The sequence below is a fragment of the Anoplolepis gracilipes genome, chromosome 10 (assembly GCF_047496725.1).
Source record: "Anoplolepis gracilipes chromosome 10, ASM4749672v1, whole genome shotgun sequence".
Classification (NCBI taxonomy): domain Eukaryota; kingdom Metazoa; phylum Arthropoda; class Insecta; order Hymenoptera; family Formicidae; genus Anoplolepis; species Anoplolepis gracilipes.
The window spans coordinates 11,480,510-11,497,592 of NC_132979.1; the positions used below are offsets into that span (position 1 = coordinate 11,480,510).

Here is a 17,083-nt window from a genome sequence, read left to right on the forward strand (position 1 = left end):
TTTTGCAGGACAAACAGAAGTCTCCCCACACGAAACAAAAACCTCTAATGGATGTCCACTAGACGTCTACCATGGAGAGTTGAAACCTCTATTAGACGTCCATGTAACCTCCCATGGATGTCTATTAGACTTCCATAGTTCATACCTCCATTTGACATCTATTGGACGTATTTATGGATATTATATGGAGCAATCATAGATACTTTATGAAGAATCATAGATATTTCATGGAACATTCATGGATTTTTAGTACTAGCAGTGAATATCGGAACAAAATCGAAATCTATTTGTCAAGCAGAACTTTTAATGGTTTTCGAGTGATTCTGCATTCTATCTGCGTTAACACTCGCGAAAGAGCTACCAGTTGATTGGTCGTGGAAAATGGAAGTCTCTATATTTATCCTGAAGCCTTACTTAACACATAGACATAGCATGTACATATAGTCGAAGTTCGTGCGGCATCGGTAGGCTACAAACTACACGCTATGTTTATATGTTAGTCAGTAACGTCTCGGTAACAAGTGGTAGGGATTCTCATTTCCCGAATACCGCAAGTCGCGAGCATTTATTGTTTAGTGGAACGCAGCGTAATATGTAAGACCATGGGTCACAGTATAATTTTGTGACGGTGTGAGTAAATTTTGGAAAATTTGTGAACTGTGTCGGAATTAAATCTCTGTAACCTTGAAAAAAAAATAGGATATCACGCAAATATAATTTCATTACATATGAGCGTCAATGGTGAGTATCTCTCTCTCTCCCTCCCTCTCTCTCTCTCTTTCTTTCTCTCTCTCTCTCTCTCTCTTTCTCTTTAAACAAAAAATATAGTAAATATTCTAAATACGATAATAGAATTGTGTGTTCAAATAATAATATATTTCTCCTCCCATTTTTGTTATTGTCTTTAGTTATTATTTCTAATATCTTGTTTAAAATTTTTTTTTAAGAAGTCTCAAATTGCGATACATTATTGGAAACTTGTGTATCACATTTCATCATTAACTTTTAGATAAAAAAAAAAGCTGAAAATAAACTTGTATACATTATTGAAATTATCTACAGTTAACTTAATATGACAATTCTATAATATTAACACACAATTCTATAGCACGCAATAGAATAAACAAATGTAATATTTTTCTAAAATTAATTAACATATGATAAATATTTTATAACTTTTAACATTGACCATGTATACCTTTATATTTCTCTCTGTTCTCCACAGATTACTCGTCCAACGATAAATTAGCGGATCTATGGGTCCATTTCTCCTCATTTTCATATCTCGCCTTTGAGTGTCGGAACCATTCCATTACTCTTCTCTGAATTTTGCCTTGATCAGAATCTGGGATATTGCGAAGTATGGATCCTAAAAAACGTGTCCTTTGTTATTATTTTATTTATTATTTTACTACATTTTTTCTATATAAGTAAGACTGTGACTCGATATTCACTGCCAGTACTGAAAATCTATAGTATATATTACATTACTTATATATATTTAATAGATTTTCAGTACTGGTAATGGATATCGGAACACAACCTTACTGTATGTATCTTCGAAAACATTTTTTTAAATTTGTTTACAAACATTGTATATATAAAATAAACTTACTGAAAATAACTTTTATTAATTCTAGTTTGTGCAGTGGCTCCTTTCCGCATCGGCCTTCCCAGTTATATTTCTGTGCCAACTTATTTGAGAACGTTTTATACAACGTTCTCTTTACAGCATTATCGACGGTTGTACCTCCAACAGATTTGATATATGCACGCTGTAAGGTAAAATAATATTATTAAATTAAATAAAGTAATATCTTTTCTTAAAAGTAAATCTTTCTTAATCTTCAATCATTTCCTACAATTTTAAATGATTAATAATCTAAGGTTGAAATGTGTAATAATCTCTTATAAGCAAAAAGGAAAGTTATTTTATATAGACGTAATTATAATTTTATTCAATTTAGATTATTTATATACAGAAAATTAAAATAGAAAGTAAAATTTCTCAAGAGAACATATAATATTTCTATTTTGAAAAGTTTACCTAAGATTTATATTATATAATGCATTTATAAAAAACTGACTTGAGAGTAATTGTAAAATATACTAATAATATGTGTATATACATTGTTCTTAAGTTTTACACTAAATGGTCATCTGAAAATATATTTTGATAATTGAATATGTGTGTGTGTGTGTGTGTGTGTGTGTGTGTGTGTGTGTGTGTGCGTGCGTGTGTGTGCGTGCGTGTGTGTGTGTGCGTGTATGTTGTGTATATATGTATGTATATATATATATATATGCACATATATATATATATATATATATATATATATATATATATATATATATATATATATATATATGCACATATATATATATATATATATGCATATATATATTCAATTATCAAAATATAATTTCAGATGATTATCTTAGTGTAAAACTTTTACATATATAAATTTATATATATGTAAATTACTATTTCAGTGTTATTATACGTTAACTTACTATTTTAGTGTTATGTTGGGAATCTGCAGTTTTCAAAATCTCCTCAACTTCCGCTAATTGGGCTACGGTTTGTAATGAAAACCGATCTTCAGTATTTTTGAAAGAAAATTTCGTGCCCCTACATTCTGTGTTATCATTGTTAGCTTTTTCAACTAAAATATCCAATAAGATCAGTGCTTGTCTCATATCGTATTTTATAGTCGCTATTTCTCTTGTTATTCTTTTTAAATGATCCACTGTAAATATTATAACAATATGTAAATTAGTAAATGAAATATATTAATATAAAACATATAAATTATTAGTGTATAACAATAAGTTATTTTATCAAAAAAATACATCAGACAAGAATATATTTATTTCGGTATACTATAGAATTTTATTAAAAGGAATAAAATTTATATATTAAATTAAAAATTGTTTTTTTTTTAAATAAGTTTTATATTAAAAAATTTCGTTGTTATGTTATCTTTCATGTACTATTTGCATAAAAACATAAAACCATAAATAAATGTGCATTAACAGATTTTGTTAAAAACTTAAGAAATACATAAAAGTCATAATTATTGTCATAATTATTAAATATTTGTTACTTTTAAATTTTTGTACAAAATAATTTTACGTGTATAAATAAAGATCTCACAATTATTACATTTGCTTAATTAGAATCTATTTAGACGAAATTGCATAAATGCAGAAGTATATACATGCATAAGGATGAAACATATTTGTTATTATTTATAGAATAATTAATTCTTTTATACACATGATATTATGCAAGTTTGTTTGTGTATGTGTGTGTGTGTGTGTGTGTGTGTTGTCTGCTGAATAGGTTTTTATATATAAAATATAACATTACATATGTTACGTCCTGTCGGCTCCACGTTTTTCCTCCCACGAAATGAACAATAATCGTCCGATCGGTCACAAAAAAACGGGTCGCGCAATAGAAAAGAACCGTTATTATCAAATAATGTTTAGACCTACTAAAAACGATATCTAAACAAATACCGGAAGGGATCAATAACGAAATTCTCTAAACAACGAAACAGACAAACACAGCTGCATAATCTTAAGAAAGAAACAAATAATGCCGCTACGCACTGTCGGCTCCACGTTTTTCCTCGCACGAAAATGAAGCAAAAATCGCCCGACTAATCATAAAAGGGATCGCGCGACGAAAAATATTTTAAAACATTGAAATCGATGTTCAAAGGAAACGACCGGAAAGGATCGATAGTGAGATCCTCTAAATGAATAAATCAACAAACACAGCTGCATAATCCAAAGAAAGAAACAAATAATGCCGCTACGCACTGTCGGCTTCACGTCTTTACCTTCTATAAAGATAAAGCAATAATTGCCCGACCAGTCATAAGAGGGCCGCGGAACGAAAAAAATGTTTTAAACATTGAAATCGATGTTCAAAGAAATGACCAAAAAGGACCGAAAGCGAGATCCTCTAAATAAATAATGGATAAAAACAGCCGCATAATCCCAGGAGATAACCAAATGAATCTCCAAATTTCCTAAGAGGCCGTACAGAGCCCACCAATCAGCAACAATCAAAAATAAGGAGGAGAAGGATCTCACCGAACGACAGCTTTTACACGTCAAAATCTCAAAAATACTCCCGCCCAAATTGTTAACACGCCCTCAAGATTTAATATAAAAAGGGAAGACTCGCGCATTACCATCATTCCAAAATTTAAAATCAGTTGACAGTACATCAGATTCATTTCGGTCGCTCGCTGACTCAAGCAATTCATCTACACTACGGGATACGTCTCAAACTATCCGTTTACGTCTCAAAACTATTAGAGTCAGTACTCAACAAGACGACTCGCCGAGTAAGACCACAACTACACCAGCAGCTAGGACGCAACCAATCTGCCTAAGTAGTAAGTTTAATTTCCTTCTCTTTTGGTTTGTTTTTTTTTTTCATCGTCTCCCTTCCCCTTTATTCAACCTTATTCTTTATTTAAAGTGCCTAAAATCGCGTCGACCCGCCGATTCTCGCGAGCCAACCGAGACCATAGATCGGACGACACGACCGTGTGCGAAATCGCGCCGTAACATACATAACACTGTTCATAAATCTTTATTATTATTTTTTTTTCTTATTATAAACTATTGTACAAACACCAACCAGAATAAAATCTTTAGACTCGCACTCGTTCCCCTTCTTTTCTGGTTGATGACCTCTGTACTTTTGTAACACCCGCGATCCACACACACACACACACACTCATACAAATAATTTTAAGGCGGATTTGATAATATCAATAAAGTTATATGTATAATGGTAGGGATCAATTGAATAAATGTTAATTTAAAAATTAAATGATCGGTAAACTTATTTAACTCCCTCACTCCCTCCACGCGAAAGATCACACAATGTGGTCCCGTCCCGCGTAAAAGAGATTCGATTCTCTTACCAAAAAGGAACCACCGAGAGAGAGCGTTCGCATAACAGAATAATAACGACACCCGTCGTTTACCTGTTTGCTAACCTGCAGCTCGCTCGACCGAGTCACTCGTCGATAAGACTTTTGACATCGGAACAGTTCCTGTTACGCCCTTCCTCTGATCCATCCTCTCTACGGGGCTGGACGTAACAATTTAATACGAAAAATAATTTTTTGAACATTGCATTATATAAAATAACTTTAATTATATCTATATGTATATATAAATAAGAAAAATGCGCGGATAAAATTTTAAACAGTGGCGTAAAATTTATCCCAGACTTATTTATTCAGCTTGTCATGCTATTTCAATCAAAGTTTTTATTTTATTGTGTCGATAATTGAATCGATAATTCGCATTTTTTTTTTAATTAGGTTATTTAATGTTTCATAACATATACTATTCGACAATTTGTTTATTTATCGTGTGCATTAGTAAATCATTGAATAAGAAACGTTTTTTTTCTATTCAAATTACAAAAACGGAGAAAAATCCAATAATAGAGATTAAAATATTACAAGAGAAGTGACAATATTAATTTTATGAAACTGATAGGAACGGGCAGTCCAGTGTACAAAAATTATTAGTTAATCCAATGTTCAAAAAAAAGAAATAGAAAGATATTATTGTCGTATGAGTTTACGATTCTATCCTTTTCTTCAAGATAAGATTTCTTACAAATAACACAAAACACATCGAAATACTTATATGATCGTCGAATCCTATCTTACCTAAGCGTATCACATTATATTACTTATTGTATGACTAGGCTGCATTTTCTCCTCTTTTCGCTCAACTATACTTCATAATTCTTTTTCTCACATCTCATATTTGCATCTCTACTAGTAGGTTTTTCTCGCTGATTCTTTTTTTCATTTCAAATTCTTCTAAGCGTCTTTGGTATTGGAAGCTGTATAAAATATTATGACATAATTACAATATTTATCACGTTACCAAATTTGACATACAATCAAGTATGTATATTTATACAATTTCAACTAAGACATACCTTAAATTCTTCAACTGACAGATGTTTCTAACAAAAGACTTTGGATCTGTGTTGACTTTGACATTGTACAAAGTTAAAGACACTAAATTTGGTATTAGATAATAAAATTCAAAAGTGTTAATGTCAAAACTATTAGACAGATCCAAGTGCGTGAGATTGGTTAATCTTTTTAGAAGTACTGCACATATTCAAATGCAGATATTCCCACATATCCTAATGCCAAACGCCTTAAATTTGGTGTTTGAAAACATATCCTCGTTCAAGGTAATTGATGGCTGAAACAACTGCAATAAAACATTGCAAATGGTTTAAAAATAAAATTCACTTGTTAGATATATCATTACGATACACTGCAGAACAGAATAACAAACTGAAACTCACCTACATTCAAGCTCGTTGATACAACCATCGAAGTCCCATGGAAGGCTAAACTGTGCAGATTCTCCGAATTGTTATTAATAGCCTCGATATAAAGTTCCATTAAATTACTACAATTGGTGCTCGAGCTCGAGCTCGTAGAGCTTATGACTGACGAGCGTGTTTCCTGAGACGTCGGTCAGGCTGCAGTTGGAAATCTTGACGTGTTTCAAACGGGTCGCGGTAAGATTCTTGAAAGAATCTTAGATTCGAGAAGAAACAATCATCGTCCTCCGTCGCCTCGCTATGCTGCACATATTCGATAATATTGTCACAGATCTCGCTCAGAAAAGTTATTCCCTTTTGCAATATCCGATGGCCGCATCTTTCCTTTACCGAGATGATGTCGAAGTTTTCACAGATGAGCTTGAAGCACAAATCGGTGAGCCGTTCAGGGCCTACGAATTAATCCGTATCTAGCTCGGTCATTCTCTCTCGATTATTTATTAGAAATCATAAGGAAATCACCGAGATGATCGACCGAGAACCGAGATCACGCATGGAAGATGGCCGCGACATGTACCTGCGTGATGCGCGTGCATACTTTTTATCCCCGATTCTGCCTGGCCTGTGTTTCCCACTTCTCGATATTACTTTCACCCCCGTGCCTTGACTGGCTGGATCACGCTCGGATCTTGTCTTGATTGATCGGAGCATGTAAAATAAGATTATCGAAAAGTGAATATTTTACGAGATATTTTGTATTTTTATCAAAATGTTACAACTTTTGAGCTTTATAACTCAAAAAGTACTCAATAAAAAAACATTTGATTATAGCATTTTAGAAAGCTCTCGAGGTCAGCTAAAGAACTTTTTTATATACAATTTTGTGCAAAATTTTTTAGTAAAAAAAAAATATATATATACGGAAATTGCGAAATATCGTTTTTTGTAAAAATGGTGCGTGTTAGAAAAAAAGTTTCATTTTTCGCTAAAAAATTTCACACAAAATTGTTTATAAAAAAAGTTCTTTTCAACTTATGGCAAAATCCGTACGTACTTCTAAAGAAAATGTTATTAAAAAGTTTCACTCAAAATTTCAAGTCAATCGGATAAAAATTGTTTGAGTTCTGTTTCCGTCCAGTTTGAAAAAAGCAGTTTCGAGAAAAACGCGTTTAAAGTTTCAGCTAACATTCACAGATAAAAATTTTGATATACCTTCATTCTACTATGACTGGAGCGTACATTTGGCCTTCTATATTAGCATTCTCCTCCTCTGTTACTTTTCTATCCGCTTTTAAAGTCTGTCAAGTCTCTCTTGCGGTCTTAGTCAGCGTTCGCTTGGGAAACTTGATACGGCGCGCGTCGGCTTCCATGCAGTAGTTATAGCAGTTCGACCCAATTGTAATGCCTAATACTTGCATAATATGCATTACACTTATCAGCCCGTCAATGAAGTCACATACAGCAATGTCTGCTGCTACATCAACGATGACTTTACCGCTGGATCCGTTTTTGGAGCTATTGTCCAGATCTTGCAGTTGAAAGACTCGTTGTTATTTTGAGTAAAGTCACCGAGGTAATTCAGTCTCAAAGGTAACTAGTTCTTAAAAGATACAAGCAGGTACAACCAAAATAAATGCTTTGAATTAGCGCGATGCGTTGAGTCACCAAAGGCGCTCGAAACGCGCTCTGAGCGCGCCGACAAAAGCCGCAGGCGAATTACGAAAAAAGGATAATAGAGATTTTTCCGAGCTCTGAAACCAAATGTTTCTTATTTCTAAGACCTTAAAGCATTGTTTAAGCAAAAAAATCAATTTTTTGAAAATTCTAGAGTGGTGTTACCCTTTAAGCTAGCGCGTTTTGATATCTGCGCGATCGTGGAAGAAACGAAGTATGGTGTGGGGCTCGGGAATCGTTCTCGAGCTGTCTCCGATCAGCTGTTTTCAAAAATGGAGAATCTTCTTCGGCTTGTCGCTGCAAGCGTAAAAAAAGCATATACTGTGTTACGAGACAATAGGCTAGTGAAGCCTTGTAACAATGTGTAAAACAATAAAGACATTTACTTCAAACCATCAAATTTTCCCCTACAAATACAAAATATAAAATATAAAAAATCTAAAATTTAAAAAATACAATATAAAATATAAAATATAAAAATCTAAAAGATACAATATAAAAATCCAAAATCTGAAATACAAAATATAAAAAAATATACAAAGTAAGGGAGGGAAAGCGGGCAGCAGCTCTGAAACAGAAAAACACAATTTTATTCATATTAAATATAACTTACAAAATGATAAAAAAATAATAAATACTCATACAGTTCATGCGGGGCCTCTTGCTCGATGGCCCGGAGTTCTCCTGTAGAGGTCCGGGAAGCTACGGTTTCTCATCTTCCCAAACTTTATATCGAAGTTCCCCAAAGAACCTCCGCAACCGAAGGTGATCCTCGTAATAATTTCGGATTCATTTCCTCGTAATGCCGTGCTTCAGGGATATCACCCCAAAGATCGTTCCGTATCCACCCATCTATTTCCCGGTGGTAGCGCCGAAATCGTCTTTTTAATTCCATGTCTGCAATATTAATGAACTCTTTGATTTGTATTTCCGACTGGGACTCGTACTGAAAAAATATTATTATTAGTATTATTAGTAATATTATTAGTATTAATATTATTAAAAATTAAATATTATATATATTACATTTTTGAAAGCCATTGGGTCTAATACAATTCTTATCAATTCGAAGGCTAGATCCTTCCCCCACTATGCCATTTGACGCCATCCACGAGCAAAGATCGACTAATGATGGCATCTCGTAAAAAGACATTAAAACTTGCACACGTCACTTTAGAATCTTTACTCGTCCACGGTTTGATACTTTATGGCAGCTCCAACGGGGCTAAGTAACTTCTCGGTAAAAAAAGAGTAGAGGTTGTGCATAACATAATAGTTAGTAAAAATGCTTACTTTTCACAGCTGATAAATATTAAAACTGGCGTGTGAAAAGACAACGGTCGCTCCTCACGCAAAATGTTAAATTTTTCGCTTAAACATCCGTACTGGCGTTCTGAATATGTTTACATTTAGCCAAATTTGTATCTCATGGTATGTCGCGTACATTTGTAACCGAATATTCGATTTTATCAGCAGTCGCATACGAGGCTCAGGAAAAGATTGTGCTTACATATTTGTAATAAAGATCTGTGTACTTATATATTTAATGATTTAATTATTAATTTTACAATTAATTAACAGTTAATTATTTAATTTACAAAAGTAATTTAACAAAAGTGAAAATATATTTGTTAAAGGTTTTTATTTTGCAATTATCAAGAGTTATTTAATTACTTGATTTACGAATAAAGTTCATTCAAATATTTATTTTCCGTTAATATTCAATAACCATTTTATGGATCTTTCTAAACTTACATATTTTATGTATCTTGAGCACAGAAACTGAATTAGTTTGAAAAAAATTGGTTTGTGGCTTTTATCTTATTTGTTTTTTCTATAATTCAATACAGTAATTATACGAACGTATAAATGTCCAAAATTTTTTAAATAAGAAAATAATTTTTTATAAACACTAGCAAACAGCATGCACTTTTTATATAAGCTCAATTTTTTTCAAGTTATTAAATGAAAAAAGAAAGAAAAAATCGATATATTTAAAATTACTTTACTTTAATTACTTTTTTATTATTTTATATATTTAATTACATATATATATATATATATATATATATATATATATATATATATATAATATTTTTTTTATTCTTCTATATTTCTATAGTTGTATATATAAACTTGTTTTTTAAAATTTTTTTATAATATAAAAAAGTAAGTTATTTTTACACACATTTTTATATAAGGGTATATCGTATATTAAAATAGAATTAATAAAAGAATTTAGTTTTTGTGATTATAATATTGTTGCCACTATCTGATTGATTTTAATCGATTTTGATAATTATTTTTGCATTTATTTACAAATATTTGCGCGGAAAATAATAACATCCTGTAAAAATAGTAGTATGTTAACTTTAATATTTTGCCAACGATAAGACTACAGAACACAACGAACAAATTAATAAAATAATCTTAACTGCTTGGAAGATAAGTCTACATAGCAATCAATTGGAGCATCTAAATGAAATAAATCTCTCCATTTGATTCTCAAGACGAGAATCTTAAAAAGAGAAGGCAATATTGCTCATCTTTTTATGTTTCATCTCTGTATTAAAATAGCAAATCTAACTTAATATTTACTGTACACATCTTCAAGAGATCATTTTTTAGCCTGCTATCAAATTATTTATTAACAAGGACAATTTATATAAAGAGCTAATATCTTATCTTATAATTGCTGAAGTGCTTTGTGGACTCATCTTTTAGACAATTATGATTATTCTATTAAGTTGTTGTCCCTTGTGTTCTGTATTCTTAGTTCTTATTATTACAAATATATAGAATTTAATTTAACATATATTTTTCTTACAAATAATCGTTCGAAAATGAAAATTTATAAGAAAAATATGAACTGATGAAAAGATTGTTATTTGTTTATTATTCGCAAGAATCCTTACGCATCTTTGGATTTTATTTGTTGAAGATATTCAAAAACAGAATCATTACATTCTACTAATTAAAACTTTATTAACATAATTAAATTTTTTTAGAAGACTTAGAGCATCACAAGCGCGCGTAACGTGCGCTATTTATTTTGTGTGTGTGTGTGTGTGCATATATATATATATATATATATATATATATATATATATATATAACATGAAAAAGTGATTTACTGGCGCGGATCAGCCCGACACGGTGTAATCGGAAAATTATCAGAATGCGCGAAATCCACAGGCCGTCGAACGATCCTCGCGCAAGGAACCAGGGCTGTATGAAATCGCACCCCCAAGAGGCGTCCTGCGGACTTTTTTTGGCGAAGAAGTTGGCGTGTCACGACTGGCTATGATCATCGACGATGGATCCTAATAATATTTCCGATCGAGATAGAAGATTCCGACCTTAACAAAAAGCCCTTCGAAGGAATTTCGACAGATTTGGCGTGTCGTAATCGGGGGTGCGTACACTCTCGATACTTTCGTGAGCACGCGACTCGCCAGCGAGATGACGTGTCGCTACATAATTGGCTATAATTACGCACCCCGTATGCGCAGGATTGATCGGGCTATCGATCTGGGATAGAAGGATCCGCGGTCAGTCTGGTGCGAGCACTTGATTGAGGCGAATTCTAGAGATCCCATCGAGCAGAGAGAGCCAGTGAACTGAGGAATAGGACGGAGATATCGGACTCCAGGACTCTCGTGAATGTGTATTGTGCCGGTGAGTTATCTGCACAGATTTCTATATATTACTAACTGCATTTAATAATTAATATAATTAGATAATTTTATAAATTTAGAAATTTTATTTGCGGCAGAAAAACACTTTTAAGAAATGAAATTACTCCCGATATATAAAGCGGTTTTTACGAAAAAAAGCTTTGTATAAAACATTTTTTGATATCTCTAATAATTTTCGAGATAGAGCAAGAAAAGGAAAAAGCCGTTTTATATATATATGAAGGATGATGTCATCTCTTAAAAATGCTTTTCCGCCGCAATTGAAAATTTGTACATTTATTTATTTGTTCATTTTCTAAACTTTTAAAAAAATTTTAATAGTTTTTTATATACCTTTTTTCGTGTTTCAAATTTGTTTTAGAATGTCTTAGTAAAATATCTTTTCTCGAAAAATAAATGTTGCAAACATTTTAAAGGAGATCGTTTCTTTGTTGGATGTTTGGTTGAAATGACCTTTCATTTTTTTCAATTGGCTTTTATTCTTTGTTCTTAGTTTTTTTCTTTTTTTGCACTCCTTTACGAGATTTCTATAACTAAATTGTTATAAATTCATACTATACAAACTGTTAAAAATATATATTATTTTTTTATTACTCCAAAAAGAGAATTAAAAATTGAAGGAATAACCCACTATACAAAGTAACCTATTTAATACGTTTCAATGTTTCTTTGTAACGTGAATTGTTTTAGAGATGTATACAGAAACATTTTAGAGAGGTAACATAAACGGTTAAGGTCCACATTCAGATACTTACATATAAAACATTATAGAAACATTTCTTGATATTGTATCATAAACATTTTGTGGAAATAGTATTTAAATTTTATTATGGTATATATTACTATAATATATTTACAGTTTCATATTTTTATAGAATTGTTACAAAATAAAGAAATTTTATAATTTAATAATTTTGGGTTATATTATATTACATTCATTTACATTTATATGAATAAATATTATTTTTTTATCTGGTTGTATTGTATGGTGCATCGTAACAGTGTTAGTGACAGTAATATTTTCTTTGTTTAAAGGTGATTCCTCTCAACTTTACGGTGCGAGCGCATTGAGGAGCAAATTATTATCATCCTGCTATAGTATTTCTGGTACTAGGCTGAAAAAAAACAAATTCTGCCAGATAATTTCAGAGAAAAGAGGCTTTTCTCGCGAGCAGGTAAGAATCCATTTTTTAAATATTTGTTATTTTAATAGAAATGTTAAAGTGCAAAGTCAAATAACGTTAAAAAGACGAGAATATGATTACAAAAATTTTCCTATCATTTTTTGTCACTTTGACATATTTTGACTTTTTATTGTGACTTTTCGTTCTACATGGATATGTTGTGTATCATATTTGTACTCTTTTTTGTTTATTGACCTTCGCATTCGTTAATATTAATTGTTATAACAATATAAAATCTTTTTAATTAAGTTAGGAAATACTTATTAAAATATACATATGTATACCTATTTATCCATTATCATATTTGTACCGCAATGTTCTAATTGCTCGGTAATAAAGAAAAGTTATTATTAATATTATTCAAATGTTGTATTAAATAATTAAAAACTTTGTGAAAATTATTATAACAACTAGCTTTTTGCATTAAGTTTTTTTAAGTCTTTAATATTTTAATTATGTTTAATTATGTATATTTATTAGTACATAAAATGTTTTGAGAAATTCTTTATCTAAAAATATATTTTGCAAGTATGTAAGAGATATGTAAGTACATATATTAGATGTAGAAAAATGCATATTATATTCAGAGTTGGGAACTTAGTTTTTTTAAAAGTTACGCGTTACCGTTACTGTTACTTTTAAAAAATAATTTATTACTAAATTTTAGAAAATTTATTTTCTAGAAGTAAATATTATTTGTTTCAAGAATTTTATAAATTTATATATATTTGCAAGTCTACCACAAATTCATTATAAACACAAATTTATTCTAAATATTTTTTGAATCCTATTAATTGTGACACTCTAACTGAGAGAATATAAATTGAATTTCATTATTTGTTTGCTATATAAATAAGAGTTGACAGAAAAAATTTACGCTTTTAAATGGAGATATCTTTGTTGATAAGAACTCTTATTCCTCTATTTTCATGAAATATTAATTTTATTTACTCTATAATAAATTATATATATATGTATATATATATATATATATAACTAATATCTATAATATATATATATATATATATATATATATAACTAATATTTATAATATGTATATATATATATATACACTTATATATATACTTCATATTATACGTTGAGCGTTTTTAATTAATATTTTAATAATTATTGCGAAAATCGCAAAATGGTATAAGCCCTTTTTGCTCAGTTTACTGTGCCCTACCTGCTCACGAGCGTTGTTAAGGGTGTTCTGGGAAACCTTGTATATCTTTCTTTGTGTTTCTAATTTTTTTTAGATTGTCTTAGTAAAATATCTTTTCTCGAAAAATAAATGTTGTAAACATTTTAAAGGAGATCGTTTCTTTGTTGGATGTTTGGTTGAAATGACCTTTCATTTTTTTCAATTGGCTTTTATTCTTTGTTCTTAGTTTTTTTCTTTTTTTGCACTCCTTTACGAGATTTCTATAACTAAATTGTTATAAATTCATATTATTACACACTGTTAGAAATATATATTATTTATTTATTATTTTAAAAAGAGAATTAAAAATTGTAGGAATAACCCACTATACAAAGTAACGTATTTAATACGTTTCAATAATGTGTCTTTGTAACGTGAATTGTTTTAGAGATGTATATAGAAACATTTTAGAAAGATAACATAAACGGTTAATGTCCGCATTCAGATACTTACATATAAAACATTATAGAAACATTTCTTGATATTGTATCATAAACATTTTGTGGAAATAGTATTTAAATTTTACCATGATATATTACTATAATATATTTATAGCTACATACACAATAATATATTTATAGTCAATAGTAAAACTTTTAACTACATAATATACCGATTTAAACTATTTTCAAGTATAATATATATTGTTATTTTAATATATTGTATGTAAAAATAGATTAAATTCAACAAAGTTATGTTGTTAAAAGTTTTGAGTAATAACAATTATATTATACATAATCGCCTATATATAATCGGAATTGAAATGGACGTAATAATAACACTTCATGAAATAATACATGGATTAATACATTTATTTATTTAATTGTATAAGTATAACTCGCAATTTATTAAAATAATTATTATTTTAATTTAACATTTATATAAAACATAAAGTAAGATAAATTGAAGATTACGAACTTTCTATGAAAATTCAAAAGGTACTCTCTATGAAAAATATTTTATTTGAAACAAGACATAGATGAAGCAAAAAAAACATCTTTCTTATTATTATACAATAATATTAAAGTATTACGTAATATATAAATAATTATATCGATAATACTAAAATAAAAAATAATTATTTTATATCTGTATATACAATATATATAATATATACAATATATATATATATATACAAGTATATACATGTATAGTATTTTATAATAAAATATTTTAAAAACTTTATAAATTTTAACTAAACTTTCATAAATTGCAACTGAAATTAAATAATTGTAAGAATTTAATCACTTAAATGCGTATAAAAAAGATTATATTAAACTATATAAATTAAATAAAACTCTAATTTGCTATAAATGATTATAATTTTTTAACAATTTTTCTTGACTTATTTTCATTAGAAAACATGGCTTTTCATTATAATTAGTATATTTATAATTTGCATTTCTATAGAACTGGATTTCACCTGAGAGAGGGAGAGAAATCCATGCGGATAACGAGCAGAGAGGGCCAATGAACTCAGGAACAGGACGGATATGTCGGACTCCAGGACTCTCGGGAACGTGTGTTGTGCCGGTGAGTTATCTGCACAGATTTCTATATATTACTAACTGCTAACTCCTTAAATAATATTTAATTATTAATATAATTAGATAATTTTATAAATTTAGAAATTTTTATTTGCGACGGATAAACACTTTTAAAAGATAGTTCCAACCAAACTTTGTGATTTGATAAAAAATCTGAATAGAAAGTTTCCTTTAAAACATGTGTAAAAATTGCTTGAAAAAGTTAACGCTCAAATACATTTTTAAACCTTTTTTAGACCTATGTTTAACTTTTTATAAAAGCATTTCTGGATGTTTATCAGAAGCAATTTGTTCATAAGTGGCTGAACCGTTTGGCATCACCCTATATACATATATACTTACATACAGCCATACATACAATAAATACATACACAAAATAATAATAAAATTATATTTGTATGCTGCTCTTTACTTAATTATGTAAGCACATATACTTACCATATTTATCAATTACGGTAACCGGGTGCATAATCCAATCATTCTGAGGTTTTTACATTTAATGATGCAATTCCGAGTGTCCTTTTTAGGCCAGTAGGAATATTTGTCATTTTCTTTTAACCATATAGTTGGTATTATAAAATATATTTCGTCTCCCTCGTACTCGGCATTAAATTTTACAACAGAATAAAGTAACTGCAAACAATATATCGTTTAAAAATGCAAATTTTAAGAATTTAATTATACTTATAACACAGTTTATTTACTCATACTTAACTTAAAGATACTTTCTTATATAACACTAATGACAAATGTTATCTTAAAAGACCAGAGAAAATAACTACTACTGTTATTTTGTATACAGTACTTATATATTAAACTACTATTAAAATTTAATTTATTATTAATCATAATAACATTTTTTTACGATTAAAATTATACAAAAAGTGACATTTTTAATTAAATATAAATTAGAAAAAAATTATTAAATGTCAAAATAATATTTAAACTTTACATGTGTGAACATAATACTTTAATATGCAATAGATATTACAAATTTTTGTGAACTACTGGAATTATTGCAAATTTATCATTCATTGGTAAAATTAAACATTTTATTTGTATATCTTTCCAATCAAATGTTGCTGTATTTGTTGTTTTATGTAATATATCAACGAATTTTATAGCTAAACTAAATGAAGGCTTTTCTATGAAATTTGATATATTTTGAAAAATTCTCCAGTTATTTTTATGTCATTACTTTCATTTTTATAAATATTTGAAATAAGCATATAATTAGAATTTCTTTAAAGAACACAGTTATTTTCTTTGAGCTAGTGATATTGTAAAATTTTTAAAAGACATTTTTTGATAATATCTATAAATTTTTCCATTTTCATTAATAATAATTAATGAAGAATAATTAAAGATTATATATATACATATGAAGCAGATGATATTATTTTCCACATTAAAAAGCTAAA

General features: G+C 29.2%; 2 protein-coding genes across 5 annotated transcripts in view; one reads left to right on the top strand and one right to left on the bottom strand.

Moving 5' to 3' along the window:
* Positions 1–17,083, top strand: part of LOC140670241 (uncharacterized) — a 109,235-nt gene that overhangs the window by 81,959 nt on the left and 10,193 nt on the right. Inside the window, exons 2-4 of the mRNA XM_072900813.1 lie at positions 11,225–11,707; positions 12,763–12,902; positions 15,526–15,648. Of these exons, the coding sequence (XP_072756914.1) occupies positions 15,609–15,648 (40 nt within the window). The 5' untranslated portion in view covers positions 11,225–11,707; positions 12,763–12,902; positions 15,526–15,608. The remainder of the gene's footprint in view (positions 1–11,224; positions 11,708–12,762; positions 12,903–15,525; positions 15,649–17,083) is intronic.
* Positions 912–6,918, bottom strand: LOC140670245 (uncharacterized). 4 transcript variants are annotated; one of them, XM_072900819.1, is made up of 7 exons: positions 6,374–6,918; positions 5,993–6,276; positions 5,715–5,893; positions 5,016–5,122; positions 2,515–2,750; positions 1,616–1,775; positions 912–1,369 (listed from the first exon to the last, which is right to left on the bottom strand). In XM_072900819.1, exons 5-7 carry the CDS (start codon positions 2,698–2,700, stop codon positions 1,227–1,229), a joined length of 489 nt encoding a protein of 162 aa, XP_072756920.1. In that variant the 5' UTR covers positions 2,701–2,750; positions 5,016–5,122; positions 5,715–5,893; positions 5,993–6,276; positions 6,374–6,918; the 3' UTR covers positions 912–1,226. The 4 variants fall into 4 exon arrangements, with proteins under 4 accessions (XP_072756920.1, XP_072756923.1, XP_072756921.1 ...); XM_072900822.1 differs by having other exon boundaries at positions 5,016–5,893; positions 6,378–6,918; XM_072900820.1 differs by lacking the exon at positions 5,016–5,122.

Coding starts and splice junctions, on each gene's coding strand:
- LOC140670245 (XM_072900822.1), bottom strand. CDS start 2,700: ATGAGACAAGCACTGATCTTATTGGATATTTTAGTTGAAAAAGCTAAC. Junction 1,776..2,514: donor CCCAACATAACACTAAAATA/GTAAGTTAACGT, acceptor TTTACCTTACAG/CGTGCATATATCAAATCTGT. Junction 1,370..1,615: donor ATTAATAAAAGTTATTTTCA/GTAAGTTTATTT, acceptor CACGTTTTTTAG/GATCCATACTTCGCAATATC.